Source organism: Athene cunicularia (genome assembly GCF_003259725.1).
Source record: "Athene cunicularia isolate RWA chromosome 8 unlocalized genomic scaffold, athCun1 chr8_part1, whole genome shotgun sequence".
Lineage (NCBI taxonomy): Eukaryota > Metazoa > Chordata > Aves > Strigiformes > Strigidae > Athene > Athene cunicularia.
This window is the reverse complement of record NW_020799109.1, coordinates 11,320,636-11,345,565: the sequence shown is the minus strand read 5'-3', so window position 1 is coordinate 11,345,565 and position 24,930 is coordinate 11,320,636. Positions and strand designations below refer to the sequence as shown.

The 24,930-nt window shown below is 51.8% G+C and overlaps 1 protein-coding gene across 1 annotated transcript in view; it reads left to right on the top strand.

The window, feature by feature from the left end:
* Positions 1-24,930, top strand: part of RNF220 (ring finger protein 220) — a 222,369-nt gene that overhangs the window by 123,193 nt on the left and 74,246 nt on the right. Inside the window, exon 2 of the mRNA XM_026853902.1 lies at positions 11,323-11,452. Within this exon, the coding sequence (XP_026709703.1) occupies positions 11,323-11,452 (130 nt within the window). The remainder of the gene's footprint in view (positions 1-11,322; positions 11,453-24,930) is intronic.

The following is a 24,930-nucleotide window of genomic DNA, read 5'->3' as shown; positions in this document are numbered from 1 at the left end:
CCCACCCACCACCTATCCTTCCTCCCTGGCGCCGATGTCAGTGTGAGCAGAGGAGAGAGCTTTCTGTGCTCTCTGTTCTTACTAACCTCATATCAACAGTTTCTGGGGCAGGAATGAGCTATGTTAGCAAAGCCAGAGTGATCTGTGCCTGTCAGCAGATCCCAAGGTAAAAGGCTCCACTTGTACAACTCTTGGATTTACACTTCACTAACAGCTCTGCAGTCTGCCTTGTGATGCACCGTGCACCGGTTTGCCCCTTGATGCTCTCGAGTGCAATTCAGTTGTTGTTTTTCTTAAATGCAGTTTGACAATATGCAGGTTAGGTTTGTATTTTATTTACAGCTTTTACTTGGGGACCAATAAAACCCCAGCTGGCTAATGTGAGATCTAAAACTTGCATCTCACTCTTTGCCTTGGATATCTTTTCTATGGTAAACTATTTATTTGCGTTTCATCTTGTACAAGCTCCTCTTTCCATGCTGAGAAGCTGAGAGCTCCAGGGGCTCTTTGAAGACTATTTGCTATAGGATAGCAACTGGAATTCTCTTTAAACATCCGCGCCTGCTTTGTCCTACAACTGGCCTCTTGGTGTCAACATGCAGTTTTGTGCGAGTTTCCTGTGCAAAGCTAACATTTGCACACTCCCCTGGCAATTGCGCTTCCAGATCCCTCTTGTTCAAGCAGATCCCGTCGTTTATTCTTGCAAGCATGAGCAGCAGTTACTCCACGTGCCAAATTAGAGGCGGCATCAAGGCCTCTTTAAAAAGAAAGATTTAATCGGGTTATGAATGACCACTGTGCTGCTTGGGTAGGAGGAAAATGCTGTGTGACCTATGTGCCCAGTCAAAATGGTCCACGTTTTGATGGCAAGTATGTGGTTGCCCTATCTCTGAGCCTTCAGGTTCTCATCACACAATTAAAATGCAACAAATTCTTCTTAGAAAGGGTTATTCAACAGCAGGATGAGATGCATGCATGCAAAACCCCAGCACATTTCAATGTCGGGCAGTCAGACATCTCCATCTATGAGCATCCCCTGGACGCTGACCCTGGTATGCCAGTGGAGCATGTGTGAAGGGTGAGGTGGCATCAGGGTAGTGACACAAATCACGCTAAAAATGCCAAATAGCTGCGTTTACATGCATGCACAACCCGAGGGTCATGCTCTTGCCATAAAAAGGAAGATGAACCCCAGCGAGATGGGAGCAATGTTCCCAAGGATGCCTCTGGGAGGGAAAGATCAAGAAGCAATGCTTGTAATGGCCTCAGCTGCTAAAACAGTCAAAATAATAACGGGGTGGGGAGGATGCTGGAGGGGCTAGATGCAGGCGGGGGAGCCATGTGATGGGTGCCCATCGTGTGCTGGTGTGTCTGCCCAGGGACACCCCGATGTGCCCCTTCTCCCTGGTATGTTGCAGGCCTTCAGTGTGTGTATTCCAACATCCAGCCTCCTTTTAAATCGCAACGAAGATTTATGTTACGTGGGTGGAAATGTCTGGGACAAGCTCTAGGAAGACACAGAAGGGAAAATATTTTCTTTCTCTCTGGCATTATTTTTTCACACCCCCCCATTTTCCTTTCTGCACTTCCTTTGCCATCTCACTGCTCTCTAAATTCACAGGAGCTCTTCCTCAAGGTGAAATGAAGGCTTCAGGCTGCATTTGGTGGTGCCTGCAGGGGGGGGATGACGAGGGTCAGGGAGGGTTAAGCAGGGAGGGGGCAGTGCAACAAGGCGGCCTGATCTAGTGATTAAACAAAGGGATTCAGCCAACATGTGTAAAATTAAGTGATCAAGAGTTGATTACAGAGTGCATTGATTGTGTACTGATGGATTAAACAGAGTCGTGCTCGGGATGCGATTTTCCGAGCTGGGCATGGAGAGCACAGGCAATCGACGTGTTGGCCAGAAGAACCCGCTTCTCCCAATCCCTGGCTTTTATACATTCTCTGGATAAATCTGCAGAGAGGCCCGTGGAATTATAATCGATTATCCATTTCTCAAAGTCACTTAAGGGCCCTGAGCTACAAGCTAAAGTGCCGGTGCTGCGAAGAGGCATTGGGTATGCGCCGGCATGTGCAGGTGCTGGCGCGAGGGGAAAATGTGGCAATGACCCTGCGTGCTGCAAGCTGATGAATCTATTTTCTTGTAGGAAATAGTTTTGACAGTTCAATATCTGTGTTTTCGATATGTGCCCCACACACCCCCGAGGGAGGAGAAGAGAGGAGACAGAAAGTGGGGGGGAGGGAGTGGGTGGGAGGCAGGGAAAGACTCTACCCCATCACCCCTTCGAATTATAGGCGTATCAGTATATCACCAACTTAACAGGCTGCCCTCCAAGTCAAGGGCATGGGAGCAGCGTGGCTGCCTGTGTGCATCTGCTGCAGGGACAGGATGGGGCTGGAGCCTCTCTCAGGGCACCTCACTGGGCTGTGGGGGGAACCACAGCAAGTCCCTGGCCCACTGACAGTGGGGTGGTCCCCAGGCTCTTGTTCCACTCCCAGTGGTGAAGGCAGAGACCCATTTCCATACTGATCCTGTCTCTCAGGATGTTGCCAGATCCTTCATCAAGGACCCAGAGAAGCAAGAGGATGGGGCACGTGAGAGCAGAGAAGATGCAGTCTGCTGCAGGATTGTCCTGCAGGTTTTGCAGGGATCTGGGATGTGCGGCAGAGGAATGAGGTCAGGAGGGAAAAGCCCCTCCAGCCCCTGTGCAGGGCTGTCACTCCCACTCATGACTGCATCCCAATTTCTGGTATGGATGAAGCAATCAGGGCATGGCGCAGACCCCGAAAGTGTCCACAACATCAGACCTCATCTCTCTTACGGACTCCAAGCCAGACATGGGGATGTTTCTGTGAAAATCCCACCTTCTCTATTTCCCAATGCTGATATTTTTTGGCAGCTAAAGAAGGTATGTTGCTCCAGGTCTTTCCATCCCAGGAGCTGATGCAGGGCATGGATAATCAAGGCACACTATGTCAGTGTAGCTATGTAGTCTCCCACCAGGCCAGCAGAAACCCCAGCTCAGGGATCTGGTTCAACAAGAGACAAAAAGTGTCCCTTTTAACAGCAAACAGGGCTAGAGGCCAGGCCCACTGGTGAATGTCATCCATCTGCCAGCCCTGGATGCACAGCCCAAGGCATGCTGCACAGCCGAGGAGGAGGAGGAGGAGGAGGGGTGGTGAGGAGGCAGAGCCATTCCCTGCACTCACTCCAGCCATGGTTGCCCACCCGGTGCAGGCAGTGAGAGAGCCCTGGGGTCTCCTCCCTGTCTGTCTGCCTGCTGGGGAGCATGCTGGGTCCCAGTGCCTCATTTTGCAAGCCCTGCTGCGGGAGGGCTGGATGTAGGCCACAGAACTTGAAGAATTGCAGGCATGGTCCTTAGGTCCCACTGGCTCTGGGTGGTTTGTCCACAGCCTGGCCAGTCTTGGCTGTATAGTGTGACAAGACCCATGGGATGGAGAGCAGCTCAAGGATGTGGGGGGAAGGAGGTGCATCACGCCGCAGGAGATCCCCCAGGCTGGAGGAACAGAACTGTAGGATTCCCTCAGGAGTGTTTCTGATGTGCAGTGTTCACTGAAGCCAGGGACCCCACTGATGCTGGGGAGACCCAGCTGCTTCCCAGAACTTGTGTGTTTTGGAGATGAGGCAGTGGGTTGGAAGATGCTCCAGTTTCGCTGCCAGGGCAGAGGATGGGTGGCAGCAGGAAGGTCCAACTCTGTGGTCCTGAGCTTGCCCAGACTCATACCAGCACCCATTAGAGAAGCTGGAGCAGAGAAGGGATCAGCTGTCCTGGTCACTGCTGTCCCAGTTCCCTGGTCCTCGCTGTCCTGGTTTGGTCCATCTCCAGCTCAACATGGGTCATGGCCAGGCACTGGTGTGCTTCCTTGGGGGAAGCTAGCACAGGCAGCCTGCCCATCTGGGAGCTGTGTGGGAGAAGGGCAGGGACAGAGGCAGTCCAGCCCCTTGACTTGCTCTCAGTATTTCTCTATTTTTCTCTTGCGAAGCCCAGGGAGGCGTTTCTGCTCGCTCTGCAGAGCCGTGTTGGAGCCAGGACCAGCACTGTGGGGATATGGGACCGCAGCCCGTCCCAACCCTCCTTTTCTCCTCTCCCTTCCAGGTCCCTGTCATGCTCTCCCTTTCCAGCTCTCCTGGCGGCCCGCGTCCCTCTCATCGAGGATTCATTGTCTTGTCAGCCTCTAGTTAGCCAGCATGCGTGCGAATCATAAATTACCCCACCCGGGCCTCTGCTATGCTTCAGCACAGACAAAAAAATTGCACTCCATCACCGTGTCTCCCGGCTTTTAGTGGTATTGATCAATGCTGCTCCCTTCCCACCCCCCCCCTTTTCATTTTAACCGAGCCGGTTAAGTGCAGTATCTTATTTTGTGCTGGGACAAATGAAAAGAATATTAGCAAGGGCTGAAATATATCTCTTTTTTATCTCTCTGCTACTTTTTTATTGAATCTTTCTGAGTAGGTGGCTTTCCGCAGGATGACAGCCTCATGACAGGCTCCTCATTAGAGCCGAGACAGTAATTGTGATGCATTTCCCTGCGCGGCCTTTTCACTTCTCCCCCCTCTCCTGCCTTTCCTCCTCTCTCCTTTTCCCCTGATTTGTAAAGTGATTGGATGTACAGACTCACTCAGTTTCTTAAATTATTGTCCAGCTCAATCCATCTTCCTCTGCCCCACGCTGGGCAGCTGTAATCTCCACAGATGGAGAACCAGGGCTGGGATCACAAGTGGCGGGGTCAGATGCTCAGAGTGGCTCCTCATGAGAAACATGGTGCCAGACCCGATGGGACGTGCAACAGCCTCTGAGGATCCCAGGGTGCTGTTTGAACATGCTTTTTTACTGAGCAAGTCATGGGATCACCCCAGCTGGAATTAACTGCATGGCAGCAGCACTGCACCAGTTTACACCAGTCCTCTCCAGTATCCAGCTTACCTGGAAGGGCAGCTACCACAGCAACTCTTTTTTTTTTTTTTTTTTTTTTTAAGGAAATCAATATTTTAGCAAGATTTTCTGCCTCGGATCCCTCCATAGTTTTTTAGCCTCAGGAGAAGCAGGTGTATTTTCTAAGCTGCTTGGCAGGATGGGCACCTTAGCAGGGAGCAGTGCCAGGGATCAGGCCCTTGTCAGGGATGCAGGGGGCTGAGTTCAGCTCTTCGCTGTGCCCTAGTTTGCTCTTGAGGTTGTGGAGGTCCCTGGGTCTGTCTGTGCCTCTATATGTTTTATACACCCCAGCTGTATAAAACTGGCTGTCACCCATCCCTGTTGCCCTCCACTAGATTCAAGGCAGGAGTGTCCCCGTGCTGTGCCCAGCACAATCTGAGTCCAGCTTCTGCTGATGCCTGGCAGCAGCTTTGCTCTGTGATGCAGGAGTGGAGAAAAAATTACTCCTCAAAAGCCTTTTCTTACATGAAAATCTACTTTTACGGATCTCTGCTCTCTTCCCACCTGCACAAACTTCCAAAACACACATTCTCCAGGGAAGGGCAGGTAAGCTGGATGCAGAGTGATTCCCCGGTGATCTGGATGCACTAGCTGCACTGCGGGGTGTTTGCAAGAGTTAGGCTGTGCTGCAGATGTCTTTATGGCCAGATGCTGAACCCAGCCAATCACGCAAACCTGGACTCACCTCATGGCCCATCGCTGCCCCTGGTGCCTGGCTCTCCACCACCCTGTGCAGAGCAAGTGCAGGAGGGGCTGGATCGAGGGCGCCTGGTCCTGGGCAGCAAGCTGAGGTCTGCATCCCATACAGCAGAGCTCTGCATCCCACAGCCAGCCAAGAGCCCAAGCGAGGGGAAGGGCCTGCTGGAAGGAGCGGGATGTGCCCTGAACTCAAGCCACACCCCTGTGCCAGTTTCTGGGGGCCACGTACCTTTTGGCCTCAGTCAAAACCAGCAGGATTCCAGCATGCAGGACCCCATGAGGATGGCACTGGGAACAGACAGGGAGATGGGAGAGTGATGAGCAAAGTTATTCCCACTCCCTCACTTTATTGCCAAATACTTTTTGCCTCTGCTGTTATTCTGGGGTGTTCTGCACTGACACATGAACGATCTTCGCCTTCCTCACCCCACTGTTGTCATCCTCCCCCAGCTGCATCGCAGCCCCTTGGCTGCCACTTACTGTCAGGGCTCTGTGAGCCTCAACGGCTGCAGCGCGGGCTCGCTGGGAGAAGAGCGAGCGTTTGGCTATTTCCAAGCTAATATGGGGCTTTCTTTGAATTATTGTTTTTTGAGCTGGAAGGAAAGGAGGCTTGTCACACAAGATATCTGCTATCAGTACACAAATAACAGCAAGCCCATCATCGAATGGAAAATAATCGCTGCGGAAACGGAGTTGCGGGGGAGCCGAGAGGGATTATTACAGGCGCTGGCAGTGGCGATGCTGTCAAGGAGCCTGTGTCAGCACTTCCATTACCACCCACCTGGTTTCAGCACGGCCCCCGAAGAGACGTGCGGGGCTGCAGGGCCCCAGCATGGGGTCATTTCTATTCAGAAGAGTTTCAGATCAACTGGCTTTGATTGGGTTTAAATGATGGAGTGTTTAAGAGGAAGAGAGAGGAAATAGGAGGGTGAGATGGAGGGAGGTATCTCAGAGGAGGGGGAGTTTGATACTCAGACAAGTGGAAAACAGTTTGAGATAGGAGAGATCAGGAATTGGGAGGGAAGAGCTGGTCCTCCCAGGGGCAAATTTCTGATGGCTGCAAGGAAGAACAGTGTGGAAAGAAGACCTGAAACCCGGGCAGATGCCCTGGGGTCTGCCCAGTGAAGGGCTGTTAGGAAAGAGCAAACGCATCCCCAGCAGGGAACGTGACCCCACCAGTGCTCCATACATGCTGCCACCACCTGTGCCACCCACAGTGGCAGTCCCTGGAGAGGCACCCGGCTGTGAAATAAGCCATCAGTGGAACTGAGCAATTGAACTATAAACAATTTATTTCATTCATTTGGCAAATTGCTGAGCTCTTGGGCAGAGCAAGCCCTCACACCTTGTAAACTTTGCTCGTTCAGAGTGACTTGGGAGCATCGTTTACTTCATGCTGTGTAGTGACAAGGGGCTGTATACATCATGTGCTGTCATGGCTGTCAGCAGGCTGAGTCCCTTGTTTTCTCACTTAAATAGTCTGCAAAACAGCATTTCCCTTTCTGCTTGTGAGGGGAAAGCTCTCCCTTCCAAGTGACCCAGTCCTGGCTTACAAACACCTCGGGGTGCTGTCAGCCCTCCATTCCAGGGCATGGACACAGAGGGGAAGCGGGGATGACTTCATGCCTTCACACCTCTTCAGTGCCACACTTAATCCCTGGTACCTGAGCCCAGTTCCCAGCCCAGAGACCAGATCCCACTAGCAGCTGCTTCATGGGGAATCAGGCCTGACTCAGAGGATGCAGGAGAATTATGTTGGATAGGTATCAGTGTAACTGAGGGCAGGATCTGGTCCTTGATCCCCAGAGGAATCAGGAAGGTTCAGTTCAGTCCCCACCTGGGCTGGGATCTGTTTGCAGATACCCTCCAACAGAGCCCACGGACAAATTCCTCAACACAGGGGTGCGTCTGCGTATCAAGCCCTCTGCTTTCAGAGCAGGAAATATTCAGTTTCAACACGTGGAGTTAAACATTTCCGCGGAGCCCAGGAGACCGTGCAAACAGCAGGAGCACCAAGGCTCTGCCTTTTCATCTCTCTGGCACTGGCGAGCTGGGGTCGGCAGCAGGGGAAGCACGGCAGAGCCGAGGAGGGTAAACACTGAAGCTGAGCCTACCGAGTAACCAGAGAGCGAAGGGGAGAGAGAGGGGCAAAGAAAACAAAAACACAGCTGCCAAAAAACAAAAGCCTGAAAAGAGCCATTCAGGGTCTCCCAGGAGCGGGTTTGGCACAGGGCAGGGAGGGACAAATGAGGAGCATTCGCTGCTGGGGCAGGCGTGGGTCCAGCCCACTTGGGGATATGAACCCTTTGTTTTGTCCTGGGCAAATCTATGCCCTCTGCTCCCTCGAGTGGGGTGAGTACCTACACGAAGTGTAGCATCCTTTGCTTTTTCATGGGTACCAGGTTGTCCCTGCTCCGGAGAGGAGAGGCAGGATATAGGCATCTCCCTCCACCTTTGCATTCACAAACAAAACCTGAGGATTCACAATGCCCATCATCTCCCTCCCCACAAAGCAGCATCCCACACCACGGAGCTGGGTACCGCTGCCTGGTGTGAGACACCACAGCATGGGCATGTGCCAGGCTCTGGGGCATGCTGTCGATGCATATGCCAGTGATTTGGGGAGACACATCCCGCTGGCAACCTCTGTGGCACGGCGGGCATGCAGCAGGTTTCACAGACCTAAGGAGGTTTGTGTAGGTGTCCTGCTGGCATGGGAGATGATCCCTCCCTTCTGCCTGTCACTTGCACTTAGCCCTGCTCCTACAAAAGCACAGTTGTCAGCCCCTTGGGCCAGGAGCTAGGGCTCTTTCTGTCTCCTGCTTTGCAATCTGTGCATCAGGGACTTGGCTGTGTGTCTGGGTCCCTGTTCTCCTGTCCCTCTGGAAGCCCTTGCTTTAGTGCAAGCACCAGCCTCCTGCACTCACTGGAGCAAGGGGATCTTCTCCGGCTGTCACAGGGATGTGGGGTGACAGTTGTCACATCCTTGGCATGAGTTCGCCACCATATCATTGAGGTAACTGGTGGGTAAGACCATTGCTGTTCATTTCTCCTGCTGGGCTGGGCTGGGGTTGGGAGAGGCCATGGAAGGCAGCAAGCTTCCTTCCCATGGCCTGAGATCCCTCCTGGCTGCGCTAGCCTTTGAGATCCAAAGTCACCTCTGCTTAGGAACATGCACCCCATGGAAAAGCCCCAAAGAACAAGCAGGAAGCAAGGACTTGGGCATGCAGGAGGTTAAAAAAGCCACCAGCCTGGTGCTACAGAGCTCATCCCCAGGAGGGACTGCAGCTGTGCCTCTTGCTCCAAGGCTACCCATCCCAGTGATGCAGTCCAGGACACTCCGTCACCGCTTCCAGCAAACAAACATCCCTGGGCTTCCCGGAGAGCAGAGACCTGGGGATGCTCAACCTCCAGTTCACCCTCTGGTGCTGCCAAGAACATCCATGCCCCACTAGCCCAAACTGTGGGTGGCAGTTGAGAGGGGTTCATGGGCCCCATGGTGGTGACCTGGGCTGGGAGAAGGGATACAGCACAGTAGGGCGGAGGGCAGCCTGTTTACCCCTCCATCTGCACACCCCACAGCGGGGATCCAGCAGGATTTCCCGTCCGCTCAAAGGCTGCCTGTTTATTTTGGGAGGGAGACTCAGACAGCTCCATTGTTTTCCTGCAAAGTTGGGGTTATAAATAGCAGGTGGTCGGGGACGCTCCTGGGCTATTTTGGGCCCCCACTATACAAAAGTGGAGAAGCTCCAAGAGGAAGGTGGAATTACTGAAATGCTGACCTTTCCCGCAAGGGTCAAAGGGAGCTGGTTGTTTGGGTTTGGGTTGGGTTCTGGGCATTATTTAAACACAAGGGAAGGAGGAGAGAGGAAGATGTTCCCAGTTGCATGGGCTGCATGCTGTGTCCTCTCTGGCAGAAGGGTGGCAGGGATGAGGAGCCGAGGCGCTGAGGGCCTGCCAGGGCTCTGCCCAGGAGCTGTCAGGAGCAGCTCAAGTCCAGAGGAGAGACTGGCTGGGTTTTTCTCCTGGCTCTGCAAATGGGAGACTTCCCAGCGGATTGAGAAGCTGGGGAGGTTGGGTATGCCCCATAGCACTGGACTGGCCCAACTTGCACCTTACACCTCAGTTTCCCCCACCTCCTATAGGGAGGCTGAAGAAAAGGGCAGGTAACGTCCCAACAACAGACCCGCTCCCACCAGGCACATGCACTGTGTCCTGCTGGAAGACAAGGATGAGCCAAGGTGACTCTCAAACTTATTTCAGACCCTTCCTCTCGTTAAATGCCTGCACCAGGCAGTTATACAGTGAGCAGCAGGAACCCAGTAAAGCCGCTCACACCAATGTTTTATACCTTGAGAAGGTCTATTCCTTTAATGGGGATTCATTTAACTGGGCTCTGCCATCGTTAGGAGCCATAAAATGGCACCTTTTGGCTCTCAATTGGAAGGCCACGGTGCACGCAGCCCCCTTGTATCCAGCGTCGTCTGCTTTATTGTGCATTACTGCCTCTCACTCGAATTTAACCAATTTGATACACGTCTAATACATAAATAAATAATCCAGCAGGAGGGTTCATGTTAGATGACAACAGGCGGCTATAAAGCATGTTTCTCCCCGCCGGAGCCATCTGAGCCAGGCTCCGCACGCCCTCTCATGAGCAGAGCTGCTAATACAGCTGGGAGAGGGGGGCCTGGAGACCCGCGGGCTTCTCTGTTTTATTGAAACTTCATTGTTTGCTTTAGAGTTTTATTTTATGTTAAATAGACGCTGTATATTCCTTACAGTGGGGGCAATAAAGTTTCTGAGCTGGAGGAAATTGGCTTCGGAGCAGGGAGTTAACCAGGGAGAAGTGGCTGAGCAGGGGAGCAGTGAGGAGGATTTGGGGCAAGGAGGGTGTGAGGTAATGCCCTGCTTCCAGGGTGGCCCCAGGGGCTCAGCTCAGCTCAGCTCGAGATTGGGGTCCACAGACACCCCCAGATCTCACCCAGAGATGATGCAGCCCCAGAGGACGCAGGGCTCAGGCATCTACAGGGCCCAGAACTGCTGGTGGTCTGGAGAGGGTGAGGGGTGTCCTCCTCCCAGCCTGGGGACTGGGTGAGCAATCGCCAGTGACTGCCAGGGTGGCTGTGCCGAGCATCCAGACCTGCTCCCTGCCATCCTCAGCCCAGCGCTGCAGGATCTCCTCTGCCTCCAAACCGTTGTGTGCCCATGGAGGATTGCTCTGCCCTGCAGGGGGTTATCCTGACCCACCCGACTTCAGGGGTGCTGAGGTGGATGAAGATGGCTCTTCTTAACTTACTGTTATTAAATAAGAACAGTGGGTAGTGCTGTGTCATCTGTCTGCCCCAAGTCACACCACCCACACTGTAAACTGGGGAAATTGGGTTTGCATGGGGTCACTCCTGAAATGTGGCTGCTCCCACAAGACTGGAAGGCCCATGGCTGGAGCTGGGATGCTCTCATGCCAGTTGTTGCCCCACTGCAGAACAGATCCAGTCTCTGCTGCAGGGAGCACGGGATGGTGAGAGAAATGGGGCTATACTGAGAGAAAATCCCACCCTGTTTCACACCTCAGCTAGGACAGGGACTAGGGCAGAGTACAGGGGATGCTGATGGCAGCCGACCAGAGCTAAAGCTTTCTCCCCTCTTTTCCTCCCTGCAGGCAAAAAGAAAGCAACTTTGTTTGACAGCCAAGCTCCGATCTGCCCCATCTGCCAGGTCCTACTTCGCCCTGGGGAGTTGCAGGAGCACATGGAGCAGGAGCTGGAGAAGCTCACCCAGCTGAACATCAGGTAAGCAGCCCCCTGGGGTCCACCAGCATCCCCGGTTAGCCAGCCAGGGCACCCACAGATGGCAGAGGAGATGGTGGTACCCACAGCCACCAGATATGGGAGATCTAGTGCTAGCCAGAGGGTCAGAAACATTTCCTTGGAGTTCACCACAGTGGTAAAGCCAGGCAGAGATGCCTCCCGTAGGGCATAGACACCCCTTGCCCTAGGGATGTGTGTTCAGGTGGGCAGCTCATGTCCAGTGATGGAGCAGGTCTGCAGCAATGGTGCACACCACCCCTCAGCTGCCTTCAGATCTCTTCTGCTTTCCCCAGCACAGCAAAGTCCTCTATTTAAAAAAAAATAATAATAATAATTGCATTTTAACTGCTAGCATTTAGGAAATGGCTGCAGCCAACGGTTGGCAGATCCCTGCCCCTGCCTTAATAAAACTCAGCAGCCTTGGAAAAGAGCGTGTTTATTTCAATTATTAATGAATTCCCCGGTCATTAAAAGGTGAGGAAAGGAATCAAACTGCCAGCTAGAAGCAAAGTTACGTCACCAGGTGGTAGGAGAGGAGGGAGAGCACATGTGTCAGTGTGTGTGTGTGTGTGTGTGTGTGTGCACCAGGGCAAGGGGGTGCACGTGGCTGTGCATGGTGTGGAGGATGCAGAATCTGTCCCTGCTCGGCTTGGATCTTGTTTGTAACTGAATGATAGCCGTTGCAGATGAAGGGAGAAGGAGGGAGCTTTAGCTAAAGAAAGAGCTCCCCAAGTGGGTCTGGGCTGAGATCTCCCAAATTCAGCACCCGCAGCCTCAGGCTGAGACCCTCATCCCCCACACATTGCACAGGAAGATGGAGAAGTGGGGGGGGGGGGGTTTATCCCCCGCAACACCCAGTCCCCTTGCAAGCGTAATTTATGGTGTAATTTGGGCTGCATCCAACTTAATAAAGGGCCACTGCAAATTAGTGAACAGGTTTAAATGAACAGAAGCAATTAGTGCTCGGAGGAGCCCATCAAAGAAGTTGGGCCAATATCAGAGTGAAACTGAAACCGCAAGCCAGGAGCGGAGGCTGGCTGGCGCGAGGCGGTGATGGGAAGGTGGCGTTTAATGGGAAAGGAAAGGAAACCCTAAATCATAAAGCATGACAAGGGCCATTGTGGGCCAGCTGACAAATGAAAAAGAATGGCATTATTCCTTTAAATAACAGCAGCAGTTAGAGAGGAGACAGCTCTCCTCGGCTTGCCCTCACTTCCCTGGCCCGCTCCACTCGGCCACGCAGGCGGCGAAGAAGAATCAGAGGTCTTTATTAATTATTAAATAACGACTCCCTCCGTAGCGTGATAGATAACGTTCAATCTAGTCGATGGATTCAGGCGATGGAGGCTAATCTGTAAGACAGTAGCTCTGCACAGGGACAGTCTCTCCCAGTCCTGGAGGGGAGCGATGCAGGGGCCAGCCAGCAGCAGGCAGGGCAGGCAGGGTGGGCAGCAATGGCAGGCAGCAGGACACAAGCAGGTCCATCTCCTGGGCGCTGCCCAGCTCCGGTGGGGTGGCTTGGTCTAGCGGGTGGCCCTGTCTCCCATTCCCCCACCTTTCCTGCCTGGAGGAGCCGGGAGCAAGAACACATCAACAAGAGGAGAGAGAAACTAATAATGATCTCAAATAACCCAATAAACATAAAAATAAAATGTAGGCCTATAAACGTGACGGGCACCGGCAGCCCTGGCCGCTCCCTGCCAATACCGACTTGTTACCGAAATGGCTGAGCAGCTGTTACTTATCAGTCTGATGGGGAGAAGCAAACCGGGGGGCTGCTTTCCAAGGGCCGTTGTTTTTTGTTGGTTTTTTTTTTAATTTAAAGAGGTTACAGCCAATCCTGGGTTGTGCTGTTAAGTTTTAATAAACCTTAATGATTTGCAACAAAATAATAAATTTCCAGCGCTTGGGGTTAGGAAGGCAGATCCACTCCTGCCCGCTGAGCCTGCAGCACCAGAGACTTGGCAGGCGCCACATCAGCTCCCGCCACAACACCGGGGCTCCCCGTGTGCCGGGATCTCCCCTAAGGCAGCACGGCCGTGGGGCTCTATGGTGGGGTGAGCCAGCAGAGATGCTGCCATAGGGCCAGAGGAGGGGAGACGCTGGTGGAGAAGCAAGGTGGAGGGGCTGCTCCACATCATTGCTTCCACCGGGTGTTTAGTGCTTATGTGAGCTCTTGGGCATCTCTGGAATGGGGAGCTTAGCATAGCTCCGAGGAGGACAGAGGAAGGGAAGGAGGAAAAAGAATTTTGCCACGTGAACATAGGAGCTCTGTGGGGCTGAGATACAAAGGAGCGGTAGGAGCTGCCTGGATGATGCTACCCATGGTCCCAGCTCACCAGGAACTTGGGTTGCATCCCACCCACACCAATGCACCCTTTGCTCAGCTGGCAGGAGTGGGGTTTGCTATAGGGACAGGGACAGCCCTTCTTTCCCACAGGCATTGCTGTTGTGACCATTCTGGCCTCAGAGCAGGGACATCTCAAGGTCTACCAAGCTGGAGCATCATGCGGTGAGGCAGAAGGAGCCATGCTGAGCCACAGGGCAGCACCCACCCATGCCAAGGGGTTGTTCATGCCCAGGGGATGGACACCAGCCTTTGGACCTGTGACAAACACCACTCAGGAGGATCCAACCCTGGTGCAGGGTCAAGCTTTCCCTTGGAAAAGGGGACTTGAGTGGAAATGAGGGACCTGAGTTTCTAGCTCTGCTGCCTTCTTGGTGTGTCCAGTCACCCAAGCACAGGGAGGGACCTGCTTGTGCTCACCCCACAGCTCCTCCACCCTGCACGGGTCTGGCCGAGCCCGGTGCACAGCTCCACACGGCAAGGCAAGGCTCTCTGAATGCAAATTTCATTTCTGAGCCACTGGCGCTGTTTCAAGAGCCGGCAGCCTCCGAGCCCTTCTCGGTGTTACATATGTAACAGCCTCATTGAACTTGACATGTCAAATTCAGGCCATTTGTGCAAAATCTCCCTTTAATAATACCGTTTCATTTCGCTCAAATGAGACTTGAATGCATGTAAAATGGAAAAGGATATTTAAGCGCTAACATTAGGCAGATGTCTTGCCAGAGGCCGATTGAATATATGAGATTTTGAAGTGCTTAACACGTTTTCGGTGCTCCCTCTTAGAATATGTCACCTGGCTTTCTTTTTTCTCCCCCTCCTTTCTTTTTTCCCCCCCTCTCTTTAAGTGAAGGGTATAAATTGAAAGAAAACAAAACTACAAGCCTTGGTTTTATGGGGTTTAACTCTTGCCGGGCAAGACTGTTGGTATTCCTCCTGCAAAGAGAAATTACCTAGTAGCTCACCTTTGCAGAGCACAGGCACAAAGCAGCAGAGTGGGAGGTGGGCGAGCGTTGGCCCCACAGCTCTGTACAGAAGGGATTCTCTCCTTGCTCTGCATGTACCACTCAAAGAGCAAAAGGTGCCAATCCCCACCTGAGCAACTAAGTGCCACAAAGGTAGAAATAAGAAATAATAACAGTGACTCTCTGCGTACACCAATGCCCCGTATCCCAGCCAGGTTGGTCACTGCAGAATATATGAATATTCCTGACTTGTGTGCATGAAGCTTATCTGTGTGCTAGATGCGGGTGTCCTATCGTCACTTGATTTACATTCACCTGTTTTACACCTCATCCGTATTAAAGGCTTGCAATAAAGCACACTGAAATGTGAGACTCTTTCTGGAGCTGTCAATGGCTCCAGCTCAGAGCTTTGACTGGTGCTTTGGCTGCAGATGCATTTCTCCAGCCCAGGACCACCCAAGGAGTGCAGGCAGGCACAGCATTTGAGAACAGCACCCATGGGTGTTCCTTGGGACAGGCACACACACACCTCACCATGTGCGTACAGGTGTATCGCTGCGTATGTCGCTGCAGGTAAATACTATGAGTGGAGGTGGTGGTGTGCAGGGGGAACCTTAAACCCTGCCTGCTGCTCCCCAGGCAGTGACTGGAGAGGACAATCTCCTGATGATGGGGGAGGCTGGGTGGAGAAGGGACAGGTCTGGGGCTATGGTTTGAGTTTGTGGTGGGAGGGAAGATGAGTTTCAGGACAGGAGTAAAGGAAGAAGTAGGAGCTGTGGAGCCTGCCTCAGCTGATGGTCCCCAGTGGGTCCATGATGCTTTCTAGACTTTGGGGAAGTGGCATTTATTAGCCATTTAAGAAACCTTGGGAAGTCACACTACAAATATTAGTTGCTGAGTCAAGCACTTGAAGGTTGGTAATGTGCCTTTGGATGCAGTGGTTTTAATAACAAGATGCTCCGTTCTTGAATATGTAGTGCTCTTTTTAAAAAATTTATTTGGCGGGGGGGGGATTTCATTCCCCTGTGTGGCAGCTAGCAGATTCTTCCCTGCATTACCAGTGGCAAACCTATGTTTCAGAGCTGTGATTTCACCTCCCCAGAAGGATGAGGTGTGTATCATTATAGCTGAGGAATGGCCCAGAGGGTGGAGCAGTGTTGGACCATGCCGGCTCTGTTCCTGCTTTTGCAGCTGAAGGACGGTGCAAGCTCAGACAGGGCTAAACCCTTATTTAAATGGGGTTTCTAAGCTTAACAGATGTAGCCAGCAGTACCCTCATGCCATTATGAGCCACATAATGGCTCATGCCATTACCTGTGCCTGTGCTGTGGCATCCCAGGGTTGGACATAGAGGTGCAACAGCCATCTGGGGTGCTCGGCAGGGTGCCACTGGGATGGATGTGCTTGGGTGCGCGAGTAGGGGGGATGCTGTTCTCACAGTGCCCCATGGCTGTGCAGACTCTCCCCTCCTTCATACATCTTTCTCTCCTCCTTTCTTTCTTTCTTTCTTTCTTTCTTTCTTTCTTTCTTTCTTTCTTTCTTTCTTTCTTTCTTTCTTTCTTTCTTTCTTTCTCTTTCTTTCTTTCTTTCTTTCTTTCTTTCTTTCTTTCTTTCTTTCTTTCTTTCTTTCTTTCTTTCTTTCTTTCTTTCTTTCTTTCTTTCTTTCTATCTTCCTTTTCTTTCCTCCTCATTGAATACTTAATCTGAGCATATTTGTGTTTTCAAGCCCATGCCCACGCTGTTCCCAGACTGGGCTAACAGCTCTCATTGCTCCTTGCCACTGCATTAGGAGATTGGAGACACATCCCTGTGCACTCAGCATCTCAGGAGCTACTGATTCCCCCTAATGACCTTTCTGGTGTGTCCAAGAATAATTTCTCTTCCAATTCTCTGATTACGAAGCATTTCCTGGAACACAGAGGGCACTGGGGTCTCTCACCTTGGTGCAAATGGAAAGTGCTGCAGGCTGTTTTCTGGTGACCTCAAAGATGCTGTCACAACGAGGGAACCCAAATAGTGTTGTACATAGGGGGGCAGAGCAAGATGCAGTGGGAAGGCAAGCTTCAAAGCAGGTGAAGCGCCCAGAAGGGGAATTTAGCTGACTCTTGGAGTCAGCTTTGATTCATGTCAGAGGGAAAGAGCCACCCGTGTGACTGTGGTGCTCCAGCTCCTGTAGCAGTTCTCAGTGCACCTCTGCCCAGGCTTAAATCTTCCTTCAGCATCCCTCTGAAGCTTCCTCTCCGGCGTTCGCACATGTGCTCTTTTCCTCTCACTGTTGTTAATCCTCCCTCCCTTGTCATTCGGGGAGAAGCAGAAAGTGCTGCCTCAGTTCCTGGCACTGCACTGAGCATCCTCACCCTGCTGGGGGAGGCTTCAGCTCAAGGTTTCTTTATGCAGAGTATCACAGCAGTGGCTCTCCTGTAGGGACAGAGGCAGCTCCAGGCCGGGTGGGATAAGGAATAAGGAGGAAGCTGGCAATATAGCTAAAACATGAAGGCTGTGGAACCTTGGCAGATGGCCTGGTCACTCCAGGCAGGGTCACTGTCCTTGAGAGATATCTCCAGGAATCTGGAGATGCGTCCTGGTTTTCACATCCTTTCGCAGGTTGCTTTTCCAGTATTTCATGGTTTTTCTAATTAAAGTCATTCCATGCTAACCCCACAGAGCCTGCACTAGAGACTCCTGCTGATGGACGAGGAGAGAAGCACACTATCCCTGTGGTCCCTGCATGCCCAAACGACAGGGCATTTATGTGTTACTTCTAGTCAGGATATGGATCCAGAGCAAGTTATGAAATGTGGCTCATACCCGTCTCCTGCTCAGGGAACGCTGTGTTTAAATACAGCTGCTCCTTGCACTGCCCCAGGCAAGGGTTTGCTTCATTTCAGCAGGATCTGCTGAGTGCTGTGTTGTCCCAAAGAGCCCTTGGAGGAGACCTTCCTGAGGCCGGTGTGGGTGGCTGCTCTGCGAAGGGCAAGTGGCCGTGCTGCCAGACTCAGCAGGATAAATAGAGTGTGTAAAACCCGAATTAGCTCTGTTGTCATTGTGTCACATCAGGGTCACGGCTCTCACCTCAGGTCTCCTCGATTTATGCCTGAGGACTTCAACCTGACGGCCAGGTACGTCCCCAGACTTCTTGTGCAGCAAACACTGCAGGTCCCCCAGCTTCTGAATGCATAAGATTAGAGGCGTTCTTGCGTCAGAAGGGTTTTTTCCAAAAGCTCCATTGAAATACATGCTGATTCCCTTCCTTGTATGCAGTAGACACCTGTGAGCGCTCCAGATTGGGCAAGAAGTCCCAGCCAACAAGTGAGATTGCAATCAGGGAAAAGCAGGCATTGCAATCTCCTTCTCTTCAACTTCTCTCTGTCTTTCTTCTCGTTCTTTTTCACTCTCTTCTTTTTCCTTTCTTCCCTTTCTCCCCCTTTTCTTCCCCCTCCCTTCCTCTCTCCCCACCCCCCCGGTATCAAGGCGACATCTCCAAGCCAAGTACTTTTAATTTCGCCCGTGGCCCTTGCTGACACGGTGGATATGCACAGCAAGTTAAATTCCCGCCTGATCAATAAAGCAGAAGCAGTGTGTCCGACTGGTCGATATTTTTTTATCTGTCTTCAGCCCAGTCCTGCTGATGACAGCCCCCTGTGCTTCAGCAAAGGCACTCAAGGGCATCGGGCTTTGGCAACACAGCTCTTTTTTTTATTTAAATTAAAAAAAAACCCAGATGCCTACAAAAAAAAAAAAGTTCACAGAGTTTGGCCTTTGCTTAATAACGTTTTATGATTTATCTTAATTTTTAATTGAAAAAAATTTGCGAATTAATTGATTTCTGGGACTTGCCAATTAACATTGTAATTGGGTGCATGATAAATTTCGAGGGAGCATCATTTTTCTCCCTCTCCCCCTTGTCACTGAGAAGGGGAATCGCGAGGGCAGCTGCTTCCTATCCATACACCCCCTGCTCCTTCCCGAGGTGCCGCTGCCCTCCTCCCCCCTTGCTACTGTATCTTAAAGAAAGAACAAGAAAGCTAATAAAGTCGTGTTATTAGAGTCTCGCCAGAGGTGACCCCTCAAGGCATAAATCCAGGCCAGGGAGATGGTGGGGACAGGTACTATTAAGTGCCTGGCAGTGTTTTGCGAGGTGGGACTGGGTACCTCCCCTGCAGCACGCTCTCCCTGAGCCACAGGGAAGGCAGCCGGCCAGCCTGGGGCTCCCGGGGGCTTTCCCGGAGGGCTCTGGCACCCCCCCAAGGTGTTCAGCCGAGCAGTTCATTACCTGTGATGTCTCCCCGATCCTCTCGCCATGTGTGAGTCCAGGCACATGTGAGCCTCCATGCAATGTCCAGCTGCTCCAGGGAGAGACCTGGCCGTGGCACCAAGCACCCAGTACCCAAAGAGCTGCTTCTCGCCGCACATGAAGCATCCCCGGTTTGTCCCCCAGCAAAACCAGGCTGCTGGGACAGGCCGGTGCCTGGGAGCTGTAGAGACACAGGGGTCATTTGCATCTTGAACTGCCCTGAGCCCCCCAGGGAGCAGGTCCTGCCCCACAGCAAGCTGCCGGGCATCCCATGCCACCCCACGGCAGAGGTGTTCAGCGTGGGACCTCAGCTCTGGGGTCATGGGTGTCCAGATTCAGGCAAAGACACACATCTCCAAGTGAGTGGGAAATGGCATCACCTGAAGCTTTCTCCGGCAGTGTGACTCCTGTCAGATTTACATTAAACACACTTCATCCCTGAAGAAACCACGCTGGACGTGTCAGCCTCTCAGTGATACCCAGGCAGGGCGCAGGGCCACCTGCTGCCACGAGCCAACTAACAGGGTCATGTCCCCATGTGGAGTGTGGAAAAGTGGGTGAGCTGGCTGCTGCCAAAATGAGGAGTGAGGACACAGTGCTGTGTCCGGGGCACGAAGAGAGAATAAGCCACACTTGGGGAGGACTGAGATGGACAGTGGAAATACCAAGTAAATTAAAGAGTGCTTGCTGTCTCTAGTGCTTCTCCCACCTACTTCACATGCTGGTATGGATCACCTCATGGCAGTCAGCTCAGGTGTCCCATGCACTCTCTAAAGCCAATGAGCTTGAATGGGGCTTTGCTGTGCCGTCCTGCAGCCCCCGCTACACCCCAGTGTGTGCAGGGGGTGAAGGATGCCAGACTGGGTGGAGGGTCCCAGGCTTCCTCAGCAGAGCCATAGCTCTCCCCACCAGCCAGAAAACCAGAAAGGCCAGGATCAGCCCAGCTCCATGTCTGCCAGTGTCAGTGGCAGGGAACCATGGGGGAATGGAGGGAAATTTATGAGGAGAGGAGTCTGTTTATTATCTAGCAAATGTGGTGCTGCTGATACCATGGATTTATCCTCTTTCATCCCCCTTCTGATTTGTGTCCCTGCCCCTTGCTGTGGCAGATTAATCATGGACAGAAAGGGAAGAGAGACCCTCCAGCTTCCTCCCGTGCACTCAGAGGGTGGCGATGACAGCGGCCTGGACCCTTCATCCGCAGCCTCTCCAACAGAGAGAGCACAAGCCATGCAGCTGGCTGTGCTGTTTAGAGATGCCCCATTCCTCTCCTCCCATGACAGGGATTCCAGGGTAGCACAGCGGGTGAGAAAATGTACAGGACATGTATCCCCTTGCTCATGCAGTGCCCTGAAAGTGTCATGAATGCTCCTTGAAGTGCCTTGGGACCCACAGTACCCACATTACCCGACTCCAGGACACGGGTTTGCAGGCTGGGGTTTGGGACCTCGGAGGGTAGCAGGAAGCCTAGGAAGGGATGCATGGAAACCCAAGGGTGAGAAATAAATCTTCGGTCAGTTATTTGCCCTGAAGCAATGCATGCCTTCTGCAGAGCCTCTTCTGAACCGCCATGTGAGCTGGGAATAATTAAACAGTCATTATAGCCGCAGTAGCAAAGAGCCCCCCAGATCAATCTAATGCATGACCTTTCCCTCTGACTTTTCTCTTTATTTTTCCAGCCACCTCCTTTTCAAATAGTGGGAGAGAAATGAAACAACCCTCCCACCCCAGCCTCCTTCTTTGCCCTGCATACACAGACCATCACATCCTCACCCAGAAACCTGTTACCCACTCTGAGTGGAGGCTCCCAGCAGAGGCATGGGGTGCCAAGGGTTGGTAAAGAAAAACCCAGCAGGGGAGAAAGAGCTGGGGTGCAAACGGGACAGAGAAAATAGGGGATTTTAGCATGTTCAGGTCATGCCACAGTGGTTTATGATCCTGCTGCAACTTCATCTCTCTGGGAAAGACTGCCCAGTGGGGTCAGGTTTGCCACAGCTGACCATGTTGGGCACTGACCTCTCACAAATACTTACTTGGGGGAGTGTTTGGGAAGCATGTCTGGGACTGTAGGTGCAGAGCATTTCTAGTCCTGACTCCAGCATGCTTGGCAATTTTTACAATCACTTGGCCCCTTTCCCCACTATGGGATGCAGGAGATCTTCTAAGCAGTGCTTGGAGCAGGTGCCACTAGCTGAGCCACGGTAGGTTAAAAATCCCAGTGTGTTTCCCCTGATGGCACAGATCACACCTGGCTGTGCAGAGAGAGGGCTGTCTCCTGCAGCTAGGTGAGGATTTGGCCTCATGTAGTTTAAAAAAAAAAACAAAAACTAATAATCAAACTCCCATTTCCTTATTTAGGCTTCAAGTGACACTTCCACTTATTTAGACTGGCATTCACAAAAATCCAATTCTCTCTCTACCCAGCAACTGCTTATTTACAGCTGGCGTTGCTGTCCTCACGGCTCTGCCGGGGCTCCCATCCCAGGGCTGCGTGTTCCAGCTAAAAATAAATTGTTTCCACTGGATTTTTTTTTTTTTTTTTAAGAAATACATCAGTTAGCTGCAGTTTGTAGAAATCTTTCAGCTTTGCAGGATCTCATCTAGGAGCTGCATGTGCTGTGGCTTGTGCCCATCAAATCCAAAGAGCTGCTGAGAGTTGTTCTGTGGAAAGGTTGCAGAGCTAGAAGACACCAGCTGCATGGTAGCAGCCCTCTTACCACCTCTTTAAACCTCTTCTGGCTGCAACGTCCTTAAGGATGAGAACAAACAACTGCAGCTGCCTGAGCTCAAGGAACTTCTTTTGCACTTGTTATTAGTTATGTGTGGGGAGTGCTGCCAGGGTGTGGCTGCCATGCCAGGTACTGAGCTCAGCCCTTCTTGATGGATACTCATCATAAGCTCTGCCTTGCCTTGGGTGGGGCCCCTGCAGAAACCTTGTTTCTTGGGGAAGCCCAAATGGCTCTGATGGGCTGAAGCACAGAGACTTCAGGCAAGTCCCATCACTGCTCTGTGCTTAGATTTCACCTCTGAGCACATCTCTCTCTGTCTCCTCACTCAAGCCGTAGCTACAATTGCAATAGAGCTTTCCAACCCTTGCTCCGTGATGCTCCACGATACTGCAGTGATGCCACAGCACTGGCACAGTCAGTGTGTGTGCTGAGGTGAGCGCAGAGGAGGAAGGCTCCTGCCCCTGCTTCCCTAGGGCAGCCACCTGGCGCCAGGCTTCTGCCTGGGCTGGGGGGTCAGTGAGAGCCCTGCCTGCGCATGATGGGCTCTGGGCACCAAGAGCACACCCTGGGCTGTGATCCTCTGCCTAGGAGCTGATGAGCCATTTCCCATGGGGGACTTGTCTCCTGACTTGGGTACCCAGAAAACTTCTCACTTCTTTAGAGGAAAGCTGAAATTCCTACAACAGCTTGCAAGAGCAAAGGCTTATAGAAAAAGGACAAGTACTACCTTGCTCATGGTAAAACACAATCAGATCACTTAACCTTCAGCTCATGCCCTGGGTTTTCTGTATGGGAAGCAGCAGATTCCATTCATGGGGATGATAAGGGACCACTCCTTGCATATTGGGTTTTTTTCTTCCTATGGCAAGCAGAGCCCAAAAGGCAGGACCATAACAAAAAACCCCACAACTTGAAGGTCATTGTGTCTAATAGGAACCATGGCAGGGGTAAAGAAACCCCGGGACTGTGGATAAGGAGGGCACATATTTGGCGTGCTAAGCTGCCCTTTGGGACATCATGACTGAAGCACCAGGTCTGAATGGCCCCTTGGGGCTTGCTCAGGGAGATGCCAAGGGATTCCCGGTTGCATTTGGAGATGGTCCTAAACAAATCCCTGCCTAGCATCTGCCTGTGGTGTAGTCTGAGTCTTGCTTTCATCATGGAGGGCCTTGCTGAGAGTACGTGTTAATGGGCGACGCAGCTGCAGAGCTGGGCAGAGCCCTCCAGCAGCACCAGAGGAGGGACCTTATTTTGTCCCCACAGAGGTGTAGGGCACCCAAACACCTGGGGACGCATGAATGCAGGGGCAGAACTCAGCCCCAAGAGAACCTGCAGGGAAGCAGCCTCGTATCACTTGGAAATGCAAAGCTGTCAGGAGAGAGAGAAGGAGGCTGCCCAAATCACTGGGTCTTTCTAGGGCATTTCTTGTCTTCTTTGGTACTTTGGGGGGGTTGCCTAAAAGGGAAAGAAGTTGTTTTGCTGTAATGAACTAGATAAACAATTCCCCAAATAGATTAAAACTAACTGTAACTTATAAAAGCGGGTAGTAATTATATTTTATTAGCTAGCAAAACACCATTTTTTTATTTCGTAGGATAATTCTGTGTAAATCACCTTAATTAGAAGTGTCAGACGAGCCCGTGAATATCGTACTTAGTAACTAATTTCCTATGTACAGGTTATAATTTAAAACACATGGATCACTCGCCGAGTGGAAATATGCTAGCCATGAAATAATGTGGGGAGTGTTGGGGTTATTACTATGTAAATGTGTAATCATTTCAGACCACTGCAGCCTGGCTGGGTGATTAAAGAGAATCCCAAGGTCTCCAAAGATTGTGCTCTCTGCAAGGGCCTAGAGCGAAAAAACTTTAAAAGGCACCGAAAAGTGTTTGAACTTTAAAGGTCTTGATTTCCCTTTTACCATTTTTAATTTGTCTGCGGTGTTTATGGAGGGGAAGGTTTCTCTTTGCTGATGGCCTTTCGATTCTCAGCCCACTGCCAGCATCCTTAAGAGGCGCGGGGGACTGCAGCCACTGTAATCTGCGGGGTTGTTTAGTGAGATGGAGGAAAGCAGTCTTAAATTGCAGGGTCCTGGGACTTGGACAACCAGGGCTTGAGCCCATTCCTGACCCATCTCTGGAAATAAATAAAAACAATTTGCAAATTTTTATTAGCAATAGAGTGGGGCTAAACTGCAAGGAGGGGCTGGTTCTTAATAATCCTCCAAATCAAGAGTAAAATAAACTCTGCCAAGTTATCTAAATCAGTCCCCTCCTCGTCAGTCCCAACAGCAGAGGCTTGGCCTTTCAGCTGACCAGACAGACTCTTGTTCTGAAAACTGCAGTTTCCTGGCGCTAACACTATTTCTGGGAGGAATTAATTAGATTCTTCTTCTTTCCCTCAAAAAGGAATAATTTTAAACACCTTTAACAAGAAAAGAAAGGAAATGAGTTGGGTTTTTTAACCTGGTGTTTGGATTATAAAAGGAAAAAAAAAAGTTGTTTCACACTTAGGGCAACTGAAAAATTCAAAGTGGGGTTGGAGATGGAGAGGAGGTGGAAATCTTTCCCATCACATGCGTTTGGGCGCAGGCTGGAGGTGGTCCCAGGGCTGCATCTCAGGGGACAGTGGTGAGTAACTCTGCCCTGTGTCACCTCCTGAGAGCAGAGGGGGCAGAGCTGAGGAACAGGGCATGGGGGGCATCCTGCACCCCCAGCAAGCATCTGGCAGTGCATCCCCTCAGGAAAGGGGAGCTGTGAGGGAGGCGATGCCTCAGCCCTCCATCGGTGGTCCCCGGGAACCGCAGCTGCTCCCTCCAGGAGCAGAGCTGCAGCATTTGGGGTGGCCTGATGGTGATGGATAACCGCATGTTTCCCTCCATTTTGGGGTGGGGGGCGATGGTGGTGGCACTGGGAGAGGAGCAGGGCCATAGCCTCAGGAGAAAACACCTTCCTCCATCCCTGCTCATTTCGTAACACCCAGCCATCTGCCAAATCAAGGCAGATTAAAGCCAGCCAAATTCAATTTCTCCCCGCTGCCACTGCAGCTCGGCATCTGGGGCTAAAGTGTCCCCGACAAAGCGAACATGACAGGCACATTGCTTTTTTGTCACATCTAGTACC